We start from the raw sequence: 14,370 nt of genomic DNA, 5'->3' as shown, positions 1-14,370 counted from the left end.
GTCTACAAAAGTGAATGAAATGATGTCAAATTAAGAAGAAATGGAGACTTGGATGAGATTAATCATACAGACAAAGTAAAGGCATGACAGATAATCAGACAGTACATTTATGGTGGAGCAAACTTCAAACGATGATGCTGAGTTTATAAGCCGACTGGACCGTCGCATTTCGTATTCTGGAGAACGAGGAAGTTTTTCCTTAAGTAATATTCTTACTGAAGAAAAGCACACACTTGAGTCTGAGAGCCATTTCATGGGAGAACAGTCATTCGACATTTAGTCTTACCCGCCCTCTTGGTGAAGAGTGCAAAAATCCAGTATCATAGAGTCCAGCTTCAGACACTCTCTGCAGTGCCCTTCTGCATGACAAGGATACTCTACTCTAGCTAACAGCACCAGAGTTTGGTAAAGGAGCAACCAACAACCTTTACAGTTCCTGAACCTTATTCCAGGTTGCTGACACTGTAAAAGGGGAGAAGCACTCATACTTCAAGGACAGCTACTCCTTTAAGAATAGAAAGCCTGTGGTTTGCCAGCCACTTTAAAAATTACTTTAAAAATAATAAAACATTAAATTGAAAGTAAATCACATATTTATTGCATTCTCATGCAAGCAGATGATAGTTATTCAGCTTAAAGACAGGTGTTCAAAAATAAAACAAGGTTTAGAGCTGTATCTTCATTAGTTAGATCCACTAGATCTCTCTCCATTTCACCCAGTTAAAGAGCTGTCATAATGTTGTCAAAACTTGCTAGTGATTGCCCTAGTACCTCACAAACTTTTAATCATTGCAAAAAAGTGCCCTTCAAATCTCAGTATGTGGCAAAATCTCAGTATGTGGCAAACTGTATATATACATGCAGACTAAAAACTGTAGTTCAGACCATGTTACATAAATACATAAAGAGGTAAGTGCTTACACTCATTAGCTCCTGATTAAGTCTAGACACAATACGTGTTGTAACCAAAAATTCTTTATAGTGGGTTAAGGGATAAATGACTCCCAATCCAACATGGAGGGGTTTAAAAACAACCAGTGATGCCATGGTTTCCAGCTTAAAGACCTTAATTTTTCTAAGGAAGAGCCTTTTGTTCAGGTGACCTGACTTACGGTTCACACAGAAAAATGAAATTCCTTTTCGCAAAAGCACTTCTACTTTACTTAGAGAACATATTGTTCATTCATGAATCAGGAAAGTTTTGCAGTGAGAATTTATTGACCTGGTTCATAGATGTGTCGTGCCATTTGTAGCCAGTGCAATAGCAATAATAATATGGTAAGACAGAGGGAATATACAATTTCTCTTTCTTCCTGATGGCTGGTCAACAAACTCCTTCATTCTATACGTATGGGAATCATTGTAAGGTTTGATCTCCAGTTGACGTAAATCACAGAAACTTCATACTTCAAGTTGATATATACAAGTGCTGATTTTCGTAGCTTTAGGACACAGTTCTAAAGAGGCACAGATTTGGAGATCCACTCATCTTTTTATGAAAAAGAGGCTGACAGATAATTGGTAGTAAATTTTCAATTTTTCTTATGTCAATTTTCCTACCAAAGGAAGATCTACAAAATGCCCTTTTTATTACAGAACTGAAAAAAAACATTAGTTTGATAGCTGCACACTGTCTTCCAAAACCCACAAATATATGAAAAAGATTCACACTAGGAAAAAAAAAAAATCAAGGCTGAGGAATAATTTCACAGTGTAACTTTGTAACAAGTCCCTGGAGGAAATACCTGTTCTGTTTGTTCCCCTCTGCAAAGCTATGTAATTGATTCTTAACGTCTGTGTTAATGCTCCCTATTCCTGTCAGAATCCCTTTGGAAATACATTAAAGTAACCAGGACTCTCTCCTGATGCAACCCCTTGAACACTGGAAACTGGGATTCTCTGACGCACATCACATTTCAGGCAGTGGGCCACAGTGGAAGCTTCAGTGCCAAAGGGCTGATAAATATTAATATAGAAGAATAATGTATACCAAGTTATATATTGGAATGTAAAGCAAACCAGGAAACTGTTTTCTTTTATAATGAAAGACACTCTCTTACAAGCACCAGTTACATTCCATTTAAAAAAAAAAAAAATCAAAGTATATTCGCTATAGCATGGTTTATTAACTTCTTATACCAGCTTGCAAAATTTTAAATGACGACAGACAAGTGTTTTCAAAGAAAGGATTTGGTCATCATCAGGATTGAGAATTAGTTTGACTCTCCCTGACCTTTCTATCCCTTTTGCTGCACACACACACACAGACTAATAAAAGAAGAAGAATGAAGCAGAAAGGATTTGGCCCAGCTCCTGAATTATACCCCAGTGACTGTTACAGAGTTGTGCATGAAAGTTTGTCTGCCTGGACAGAGCCAGTGACATCAGGTAACCTCTCTTCAGCAAACAAGGAGAGAAATATGGAAACGATGTGATTCAGTTTTTACCTATGGTCCCTAATTAACCTTAATTAAGGCTGTGTTGAGGGATCTTGAGCAGCTTACACAAGGATATCTGCTTCCTGATTGTTTTTAGCTTTGAGAAAGCCTTCCTTTGAGAAAGGAAGATTTCCTACCACAAAGAAAAATGTCCTTATGAAATACATATGTTCACGTTCCAATTTAAATTTAAGAGACGGTACAAATAAAACACCCATGTTTTCAGTGTTCCCCCTAGTCAAATGTTTTTTCAATAAAGGCCCTAGAATTACAGTAAAAAAGATTCTCTAGTCTTCATAATTAAATTAAGAAAAAAAACCCTAAACATTTCACAGTTTGGGTATATGTTCCCTGAAACAGCACTAAAGTTACTAATTATTTTCATCACTGATTTTAGGCTTACTAACCTGATGACCCTAAAAATTAATCAACCTTGGCAGCCACACAACTTACTGCAAACTTCTTTTCCACTATGGGTCATCATCTCAAGTTTCACAGTTACAGACACCATTGCTGTATTATGCACATTCTTGACTTTATTACACACTGGGTGGCAGTATGGAGGGCTTTTTGTTCAAAATGACCTTTATGGGAATACCTTAATACAAAATTGCAAAGTCAAAAATAAGAAAAAAATTATTTGAATTTAACACATTAGATTATAAAAAGTAGAATACTTAGAAGCCAAGGGAGGGGTTGGGGATTTGTGTCTTCCTGCTTCTTGTTAGAGTGGAACTACTTGATGAAAGACCCTGTTTTAAGTAGATTATAACTTCAGTGCTGCCTGGTCTGAAATTTTTCATATTGTAAATCTGCCTTAGAATTTTCTTTCTTTGTGGAAAATTTCAGCTAATGTAATTTAGCTATTTCTGAGAATGCAGCAGAGACAAGAAGAGTATTCTGCTGTGTCAACAGACTATCATGACTTCTTGTTTTGAAACCCATAGTATGTCTGTGTTTTGCAGCAGAAAATCAAATGGGGAAGTAAACTGGCTGTGTCTGGGATTAAATGAGAAAAGGGAGACTTAGATATTATTCTGGGGGGAAAACATTTGAAAGCAGAGTCCCCAGCGGAAAGGGACATTTGATCCATTCATGTCATTCATTTGATATATGGAAGTCCTCAATTAAGGACTTCATGGTCAAGACAGTTGAAATGTGCCCTAAAGGCTTGATTTTTTTTCCTTGCCCTTGTCATAGAATTCCTGCATCATAATAAGTAATAAGGAAAAATTTTAAAATCTTGCTTCTCAGTCCTCCCACTAATTCTTTTTCTTTGTTTTTGGGCAGTGCAGTGAGGAAATGTAAGTTGACATGTAGAATGTCTGGAAATTCAGTTACCGCTACAGCTGATGGCTTTGGGAAACATGTCACGGATATACACAAGTCTATGTATTTTTCAAAGTCCTGAGGCAGATACTCAACAGGAGAAAATTCAGGCCAAACTGCAATGGATTTTTAGGGCCTTAAATCTTTCTCTGCCTCAGTTCTTTACTTGAAAATTTGGGAAGACAAAAGCATCTTTCTTCCCAGAGGGCATTGTGAAGATAAACTCATCATTTATCTGTGAAACATCCTGGCTAGTCCAGTGAAAGTCACACGGACACTCACATTTTCTTTCCCAGAAGGATTTGAATGGTACGTCAGATAGAAAGCCTAAACACAAGAAAGAAAAAATAACACTGATTGATGCTGTTCATGAATGAACAGTGTCCAGTTTGCATTACTGAATGCATCAGGTTTCTGGGTAAAAGAAGTAGATTTAATGATATATAGTTGTACACCAGGCAGGCAAATTTTTCTGCACACAAAAAATAACACTGGCATTTCTTAAATTCTTTGTATTTCCCTAGTGCAGTTATCTGTTACACCCAAAAAGTTATTTAACAGAGCACATATTAACTTGAGGATAATAACATTTGCTATATTATGTTGAGGCAAAGAGTTTATATTTTGAATGCTTTCAAAATATAAAAGGCAGGCAGAAAGACACTGACATAATCCCTGAGTTCATGAAGAAACATCCCCCCTTAGACATTTGATAGCATATTTATCTATTATGCGATTTTATATTTTATTCTGAAGCATCTAGTATTGACAATTGTTGGAGACAGGATATTTGACTAAATGGATCATTAGTCTGATCATTTCCCCAGGTTTCTATGTGAACTGAGGATGCTGTAGCATTTGAGCCTGACAAGCACATAGGGAGACAGCTGAAATGGAGTGAGGGCTTAGATCACTGCTGCATCTCACAAAGAATGAGACAATGCTGCATGTAAGTAGAGATGCTAAAAGCAGTCTCTCTTCTTTAAGAAATATATAGGAAAGATTAATGTAAAATCTTGACATGGTACTTTTGCCTTCCCCTATAATGACATCAATAAACATCTTCAATATTGATTTTTGCTTATTATTAAAATGGCCTAATACAAACACAGACATTAAGCCAGATAAATGCAGAGATCAGTATAACTGCAGCCAAGAGCATTTAGACCAGAAATACTACCAATTACTACCAAGACTAGCAAGCCTAACTAAACAGAATCCACATAGACTTCTGAATGCAGGGCTTTAAAAGCAGGATGATCCCTGATCGCCACTTAGTATCATACCCTACAAAAACTTCCTCAGGCCTTCTAGTTGAGCCTGTACCACTCAATATCCCTTCTTCCTTTGAAATGTCAGCACAATCCCTGTTGAAATTGTGCCTGTGACACAGAAATGACCTTTCATTCTGAAATGGGACAGTAAAATAGTTTTTTCAAATACTTGCAGATGAGTTATTCTCAACCTTCTCAGTGAAGGTTGCACAATTCCTTCCAAACACCATTGTCTAATGTATGTTTCTTATTAAATTTCAGAAATTACCTCAGCAATGCCAAAAAAGATTTCTGGATTTACTTGTTCAGATTTAATCAGGCTCTGTCAGTGAAACTAAATCTTGTGAAGGTGCATACTCAGAAATAAAAACACGATGGCTTTATTTCTGAGAATAAACAGTACCTTTCTCCTGTCATACAAGGCATGGTTATCCAATAGCATCTTCCTTTCATGAGTAGCATACCTCCGCAAATCACGTCCAAATTGCTGTAAAAGATATAGCAAATATGAGCAATTCTGACAAATCAAAATTGTTATCCTTTGTATAAGAGCTCCAACACCAAACCAAATAATAAATGAACATGTAAAAATAACCTCTATTAAAAGACAACAGGCTGAAAAAATGGGTCATCTGAAAGCACAATGTTTTGATAGGCAATGGTCCATCAGTTGGTTAGTCTAAGAGTAGTTGGGTACTGTACAAGAAAGTAAGCTTATGTACAGCCTATGATGGGCTCCCACAGTCTGTAGGTGAATTATCTCAACAGGGAGTAGGAGCTGAGTGAGGCAGAGAAAGATGGAGCCATTGCCTACTCAACCAAAGGGCCTTACAAAGTGCATTTTTAGTGTAGACACCCGCCTACAGAGTTGAGAGAAGGGCTTTTAAGTAGCCAAACACTTCCAGAATAAGAAGGACCCTGAAGCCTGCAGGACTTAATCCAAGGTCCAAACAAATACATTTTATTATCTCAAAACAGAAAAGTGACTGAAGTAACTCATCAGCTCAGCAGAGCAATACATCAGTTGCAGCATTTTGCCTGGTCTAAAACATCCTGCTTCCAATTAACCGGAGTCAAACAGAGTGGCAATGCACCTGTACTGCTTCTAGCACATCAAAAAGATCATTCCGAGCAGGCTCAGGAGCTCTCCATTATACCATGTAATCACTCCCTAAGAAAATGAACATCAGAAGGCAAGCCTGTAGAACAGATTAAAAAATAATTCTGTCTGGAAATAGATTAATCATTTGAGTTTTGAGTTTGTGTTTACATAGAATTTTTTATTTTGAAAATGTTGTACTATTTTATATTATACCCACTGACTACAGTGTCTATTGTGAAAGTAGCTGTCATTTCAAGTTTTCTTAACTTATTAAAGTATCAGTCAAAACATATTTTATTCTAGTTCAAAACAAATGTGTAAATTCTAATTTTTTCCAATTTTTTACAAAACACTCAATTAAAATACAACTGAAAGAAAACATTTTATCTAATCCAAAAAGAAAGATGTCAAATTGTTTTCAATTTCCTATGAAACAAATTAAGTTCCAATTCAGAACATCTCTTCCTCAAATGTTTAATTTCCTGTAAAATTCTGTGACACTTTCCAAATCATCTCTCTACTCAGTAACCATTTAAATTGCTTGTTAACACTAGTATGATGTAAAAAGACAATGCAACTAACTGAAAATCTAGCTCTTCAAGCCATGAACCTAAACACTAAGCTTAAAGGAAAATAGATGTTAACTCCTCTAGAGAGACATCCATAAATGTCAGTGATTAGTTCATCAGCTCCAACCTATGATCATGGGTTGATAACAGCAGGAAATGTGATGTGTGGGGAGAAGGAACATTTTTTAAAAATCCATGAACTCTGAATGGTCCTGCAATAGCAAAAATTGGTTAGCAATGCTAAGAAAACATAGACTGTTGTGGTTACTTACCCTGGAGCCTGTCCAGCCCAACAGAGCATATGCATATTGCTCAAAGGGGGTTATGACCAGATCTACACGGATTGCCTTCCAGTCTTTAACTTCTGCCATATCAAAGTTTTTTGACGTGTTGTAATTGCTGTTGTCTACTCTTGGCTGATATAATTTTAAAATTGCAAAACACTTCTGAAAATGATCCATGGCATCAACTTTTCTGTTTGGTAGCTGTTCTTTTACAAATGTTGATTCAATTATATCACAATACAGGAGTAAGCCCTAAAGAGAAGACATTGCTCACATTGAAGTGCTGGACTGGTTTTACTGTAATTCCAGAGTTTCTAGACAGTTGTTTTAAAAAATTCATGTAAAATGCAGTTTCAGTAAACACAGAACTGTGCAGGGCCAAATCTGGGCTAAGCAGAGAAAAGAAACAGCTGCAACTTAACACTACCAGATCCCAAGGGAAATCTGCAGTGGTAGTCATCTGATAGTGGCGATGTCCTGCCCTGTACTAAGGAGACAATATTTGCAATTCTTCCCCTCCATCCTCTCCTCCTAAGCTTTTTGTAGCTGATGTCAAGAGAAATTTCTGAGTAGGGATTGATGCTTTCCCACGTGGCAGACATCTAGAAAAACAGATTAGTCCAGAGCACAGTCTTGCTGACAGATTCCAAACAGAGCATTTGGACTGTGTCTGTTGTGTGAGATTTTCTTGTCACAAGGTCTGGAGTCTCCAGAGACATGGAATGGCCCTGCCCATGCCTTTTGTTTGAAGGGCGTGCACCAAAAAGCTATTGATCCTCGAGAGCCAGATTTTATTAAAGCATAAACAAGATTTTATTTTTATAATAACATTCAGAGTGAGAAAAATGGAAGTAATAGAGCGTTGTAAATTAATTCCTTCTAATCCAGCACTGTAGGAAGGGCTGGGTGGAAAGAGGTAGTGCTTTCTTCCAGCTTTGCTCTGTAGCCAGCAACATTTCAATGGCTCCCGGGGCTGCAGTAAACTCTCCACTATCCCCTCTAGGCCCTTAGGAAAAGCATCTTTCTGTCATTCCTCAGGCCTGTCTTTGTGCCTGTTCTTTGCATTTCTAGGCAGCTTCCAAGGCTACTGATTTCCTGGACATCTCAGGAAAATACATCTCATACCCTGTACTCGCAAAGCTTCTTAGAGCTCTGCATGTTCAGCTGCCCTCAGGTAAAGTGCAATGTCCCCTCACCAGCCAGAAAACCTCTCATCACCCAAAGCACAGCACCTGGGACAAGGCAAAAAGCACCATCCCTCTCTCTGCTGCCCAGCACATCCTTTTTAAAGAATACAAAACATCAAATACACAATAACAAAGAAATAAAGCAGATACTGTCCATCACACCACTTCCTTCAGTCACCTCTGAGTCTTCAGAATAGAAATGGAGCTTGATGCATAATAATATAACAATGCTCAGTGTCACTGAAGCCATCTCTAGCAGGAGGGCTCAGCTGGCAAAAAGATTCCGCTTTCTGAGAGTGGTTCCACATGATGAAAACACTTAGATGTGTGCCTAAGTCCTGGTACACTCAGCCTTAATTTAGCTCCTATAGGTTCATAAAATATAGGAGACCACTGTGATTGCCTCCTCTGAGCTCCTGATTTCACAGAAAGTAGAGACTTCTGAGATTTTCCTTTGCAAAAGAAATTTAACTTTGTTATAAAGGTTAGCAACAATAATGCATAAACCACTTTCTTCATAGTCTATCAGGTGTTTAATTGTTATTACTAGAAGGAAAACTACTAAGCTGAACTTCCTGACCTCACGTTCTGACTAGATAACCTCATTAGTTTTCATCTTCAAGATCAACAAGACAACTGTCACATGTCATTTCATATCTCCTTTTACATTTTTTTAAACCTACACATTGATCAAACCCACTTCTCAGATTTCTCACTGATGAGATGAATAGACTCAGTTTCTTAAAATTTCCATCATCAGGATTTCTTTAGGTTCTTGGATCAATTTTTTGTCTCTCCTTTGAAGTCCCTCAAATGTTTACACATTCTCCTTCCTCTGGACTAGGAATTCTTATATTAGTTTCACCATAAAAAGCATGGTCAAGAATGCCTCCTGACTTTTAGTTAACATATCCCTTAATATATGGTAAAGAATCATATTAATTTTGTGGGGTTTCTTTTTAATTGCAATATTGAACTGAGAGTATATAGAAGTGGTTTTATTTGATGGTTGTCGATGGTTAACTACAATGGTCTCCAGGTCAGACCTCTTAGGAACACAGGTGACAATGAACTGATTCTTGGAAGAATATCTCCATATTAAACACCAGGTTTTGATTTTTTCTTTTATATAGCACAAGTGCGGTAACTTTACATGATAATATGTTAAATACCTTAGAGAATACTTTACATCAATAAAATTACTTTTATCACTCAGAGCTATAATTCTGACAAAAAAAGCATAACAAAAACACTTAAGATATGATTTCCATGAAGAGACACTGATAGGTATTATTATATTTTCAGCCTCCAGGTTTTTGTTGATGATAGTTCCAAATTAACAATCCCATTATTTTACTGGGAATCAGTCACAGGCGGTTTTATGGGTCACTGGGCCAACCTTTTCAATGATAACTATTTGACTTTCATTGACATTCTTTTACTTCTTTGGAATTTTTCCTGATTTTGAAGATTTATTATAAACTAATATGAGAAAAGTCCTTATGTAGCTCATTCTCTTGGATTACTAGTTTCCAAGTCTGCTGATTTGAAAATGCTTAATTTTAGCAGGTGCTCTCTCACATCCATCTTTAAAACAGATAGTAATTTTTTCTTAATTTCACCCCAACGTCACAAGGCACTGATGCTTGCTATTTCCAAATATAGACTCAAAACAGCTATTGAATGTCAATGCATAACTGCTTACTATCTCACTCTTTTTGATGAAACTATGCCTGCCTTCAGGTTAATTTTGTTGCTTTTAATTCTAAAAAATGCTTTTAATGTCATTGATCATTGACCATTAATTGATGACTTCAAGCTTTTATTAAGCACTGACATTCTTTCCATTCTCTGTAAAAATCTTCCAGCTACTTCATCAGTGCTTTCTCATCTTTTGCTTCATTTTCCTTTTTGCTCTTTGAGGTTTGGGGCATTACATAGCATATCCCAGAACGAATCTAAATAATTTATTTCCCTAGGCAGAATCCTAACTAGATTAAGTTTTGCTAAAGTCTTATTTTGTAGTTCCAAGTATCTACATTTCCAGTACCTGTATGCTGTTCGTAGACAGTGTGCTCAGATCACCAGTTTTGCAGATTTGCCACAGTCTGTATCAGTGTTTGTGTCCTCTTTGTTCAAATTAAGTTGAAATCTCCTCAAGAAATTAGGAATTAAAGCCCATCTTTAGATGGACTACAAAAGGAATGGAATTCCTACTGTAGGTGGGAAGTCTTAGTAGGATTTTTGTTTCTGATCGCTTGAGAAATCCAGCAAGATATCACAGCCTGCAGTGGTTTCTCTCTTCACGGGCAAGCAGACAAGCACCTAGGAAATGTTTTGAGATCTGGGGACAGTCACACATGGCCACCAGTATCCCATACTTGGATTTTTAGCCTGCAAGCTCTTGAGGAGTATGATTATGTATTACCTGTGTGTCTGTAATAGACAAAATGGCCTTGACATAAAATGCTCAGGCCTTTTAAGATGTTCATTTTCAACTTGTAGTCATACACTATATCCTCTTCTTCATCAATATTTTCATTCTAACACTTAGCTGTGTTATCATCTTATAGATGATCTCTTCTGCATCAGCTTTACTTAGTTTTCAGAGTCATTTTTTCCAGCTTGCTACTCATTACAGGAATATATAGTCGTAAATGAAAACAGGGTAAACTTGACATGTCAGTCCTTGCTGTATTGCCCACATTGAAAATGAAGAAATTCCCTTTACCTAAAGTCATCCTGGATACTTACTAAAGGTCCTCCCTTTGAGATCTCTCAGCTGCTTGAAGAGTACAAATTCTGCCTGTTAAGCCACAGCGTTTAAAGATCGGTCCCTTCTCTCTTTTTTTTCTCATCCTATTTTCATATTTAGGAAATTCAAGGGAACACTCCCTGGGGTCCCTGAAATGTAACATCAAGCAATCATGAAGAAGTTACAACAAATCATTATTGGAGCCTTCCTACTGCTGTTTTGCCTTGCTGACTAGCCATGTCTTCTACCTGAATACATTTTCAGTATTTGCAGTTGGCCACGGTTAGCAAGTGGGACTAGAAAGATATTCTAGGACTACCTCTATCTGGATCATTCTGTAGTGTTTTCTCATAGTTGGTTGGCTGGGCAATTTCTAAAGCTAATAGGAAGAGCATGAGAGCATGTAGGCCACTGTAAATATCTACTTCACTTAAAAAAAAAAATGCAATTAGGCAACAATTACACATGTGCTGAGTTCAACAAGGAGTTGAAACCTAATTCAAAGCCAGGATATCACCTTTAAATAGGAGCTAAAGCCTAGGTCATATCCATTGGGATAATGTTTCCAGTTAACCTGATTTGATTAGGCACTGGACATCACCATCACCCCATAAAGTAAAGCTGAAATGGCGCTTCTGTACATTTTGAAAAAAGTATTGCCTGAAGGGGCAGTCAGCTGTGAAGATTGTGTGAAGTTTTGGCTACTGCTAGCTGCAAAACAGCTTTCTCATTACTCTATGTCAGGGAATCTGCAGTTCTTTGCAAATTTCAGCTTGATCTTATACACCATAAAGTGCTGTAGACCTTGTTTACACAATCAAGTTTTAAAATGTGGGCATTTTCATTTCTCAAATTTACAACACCATCAAAACCAAATGTATTTTTTTAGGGCAGTTATGTTAATACCCATAACAATTTTCCCTTTTTAGAATGATTATGCACTTTTACTTAAATGGACTGAGTGCTGGCACATCAATAGCATCGATATTGGAGTAAATCCATGATCAAACTGAGGAAAAATGTGAATTTTTAGAAAAATATGTAATCAATAACTGAAAAATCAATCCAAAGATGGTCATTAGCATTCTTTGTCCTTTTCAATTAAATGAAATCCTATCTTATTTTTAATGTTACAAGCTGTCATTATTCATAATTGTTGGTAGCTGGATTAATTCTATTAAAGCTAAGTAGGACCATTTTATACCATTTGAAAATGTAATCCAGTATGTTCTTCTGAAATGTATATATGTTGTTGCTCTTAATTTCTTTCTAAGATGGTTTACTAAAGTGAAACAGGATTTATTTTTTTCAGTTAAATACCTATAGCTAATCCAAAATACGATGTAGGCACATTAGTTCAGCAAAATCTCTACCTAGGTGAGATGTATGGAATTCTATAAAGTGGAACAGCTCAAGGAACTGATGCCTGGGAGCAGTCAGGCCTATTAGGGTGAGGAATCATTAGCAAATGGCATCAAAGGCTTGATCAGCTGCCTTGGTCCCTTTTTCATCTTGAAGTTCCCTGTACATCGGAATGGTCTAATTCTGGGCATGTCCTGAACAGCCTGGTTTTGACAGCAATGGACAGACCAGCATGGGAGTCCAGGAATTAAGATGTTTCCCTCTCTCTATGGAATGAGTATTTGCACTGGTGAGCAAGAGAAATTGATAGATAGGGACATATACATACATTCTTACGCACATACAGATATACAATACACATCAGAAAGATCAGATGTCATAAGAAATGCCACTGCTGCCTGGATCTTCACTTAAAACATAGCAGGAAAGGAAGACTTCTGCCTACTTTATGCAGCCTCACAAGCAGGACAATCAGATTCAGCCCCATCCTCTTCCTAATGTGATTTAAGCCAAGTTCTCTCATGTCCAGTACTCTAACCACCATGCAATCATCTATTTTAGGTAAGAATGTCCTCAGCTCCTGCTGAAGCTGAGCCAGAATGCAACAAAAAATTCATAATGCATTGAGTCGTGAGACAATGTTGAGGCAATATGTGTTCACAAAGGAGCTCTGCATCCTTATGGGCAGAGCATTCATCTGAAAAAAATAAGCTCTTTGTTCTGGCCTCTTAACTATTTCTGTATCTTGTCTTAGAAACAGGTTTTGTTGCTCTAAAATCCAGCTGTCACTCAATAATGAATGTGCTGCTGTTCTGTGAACCCCGTTTACAAAAAACTGTTTCCAGCAATGAAAAAGTGAGACTGGTTACTTGCTCCTCACCATCCACCTTAATGGGACATCAAGCCTTCCCCTTCCTGACCTGTTCACCTCAGCAAGGGTGAATAATAGAGTCTAAACCAGACCACTAATATACTAAAATAAGTAAGCACAGGCAGGCATCTACATTCTTCATTTTCCTAAAAGCCAAAATAAAAATGCAACATTATATTTAGGTGAGTACAAAGGGAAAAAATGAAGAGTGCAGGAATGCCTGTAGTAATTGTATCTCTTCCTTTGTTGAAAGTACATATGTAACAACAGGAACAGTGCTAAAGATAGTTATACAGGTTTTTTAGCAAAAAATGAAAATGTCTTTACACAGTATGTGAATGGGGCTGCATCGACACAGATGGCTCAGCCTATTTGCCCACGGACTTCCAAGCTCTAACCCACAGAAGTAATTTCTTACTTTCTTTATGAAGCTTTTTGGAACCATTAAAACCATAACCTGTGTACTGCATTGCAGCTTTTCCGTTTTGCCACTCTACTTTGAAGCTCAATGGAGACTTTGTGTTCTGTGTTCCTCAGCCCATTTATCCCTGGTGATGCTGCATCAAAGTGCATGATGGTGTTGATTTAACCAGTTAGTTTTCAACAGCTTTCAATGGAAGGATCTTGTTACATTAAACTTTTCAGCTAAGAAAAAGGCTCTTTTAAACTATTTAAATAAGGCTGAGGTCCATAGTTTAGAAGTTAAACATTGCGGAATCCTTCGCTAAGAGCTGCCGAAAGGAAGTCAACATTGTGACCTCAGTGATGTTCTTTGATGAATTTGGGCTTTGAAGCAGTAGCACAAAAGTAGAAAGCTGTGAAGCAGATGACAGGTGTACTGTCAAAAAGTATAAAAGTGCTTTAGGTTTGGGGTTTTTTGTGTCCCCCTCTCCCCCTTAGAAATCAAAGGTAATAAAAAGGCAAGAGGAGTATAATTCCTCTCTTTCTTTTTTTGCATTTTGACTTTGCTGGCAGCTTATTTTTTAGTAGTGCCAGTACAAGCCTGTATATTACAACTGCCACAGTAGAGAGGCAGTATATCTAGTAGTATAAGCCATAAAAATTCTGGAGGACAAACAGAACACAGAAAATATTTGTCCATAGCTTTAAACAATCCCCAGCTTGTTTGGGTTTGGTTTCTACAGCCATTGTGCATCTCCACTTCTGACATTTTCTTCATGCTGGGATTCCTAGAGGAA

The 14,370-nt window shown here is 37.3% G+C and overlaps 1 protein-coding gene across 1 annotated transcript in view; it reads right to left on the bottom strand.

The window, feature by feature from the left end:
* DNTT (DNA nucleotidylexotransferase) overlaps positions 1 to 14,370 on the bottom strand; it is a 94,498-nt gene that overhangs the window by 19,597 nt on the left and 60,531 nt on the right. The window contains exons 9-10 of the mRNA XM_072871080.1: positions 6,985 to 7,248; positions 5,445 to 5,528 (exon numbers count right to left, since the gene is read on the bottom strand). Of these exons, the coding sequence (XP_072727181.1) occupies positions 5,445 to 5,528; positions 6,985 to 7,248 (348 nt within the window). The remainder of the gene's footprint in view (positions 1 to 5,444; positions 5,529 to 6,984; positions 7,249 to 14,370) is intronic.

This window comes from Ciconia boyciana, chromosome 8 (genome assembly GCF_034638445.1).
Source record: "Ciconia boyciana chromosome 8, ASM3463844v1, whole genome shotgun sequence".
NCBI classification, from domain to species: Eukaryota; Metazoa; Chordata; class Aves; order Ciconiiformes; family Ciconiidae; genus Ciconia; species Ciconia boyciana.
This window is presented reverse-complemented; position numbering and strand designations above follow the sequence as displayed.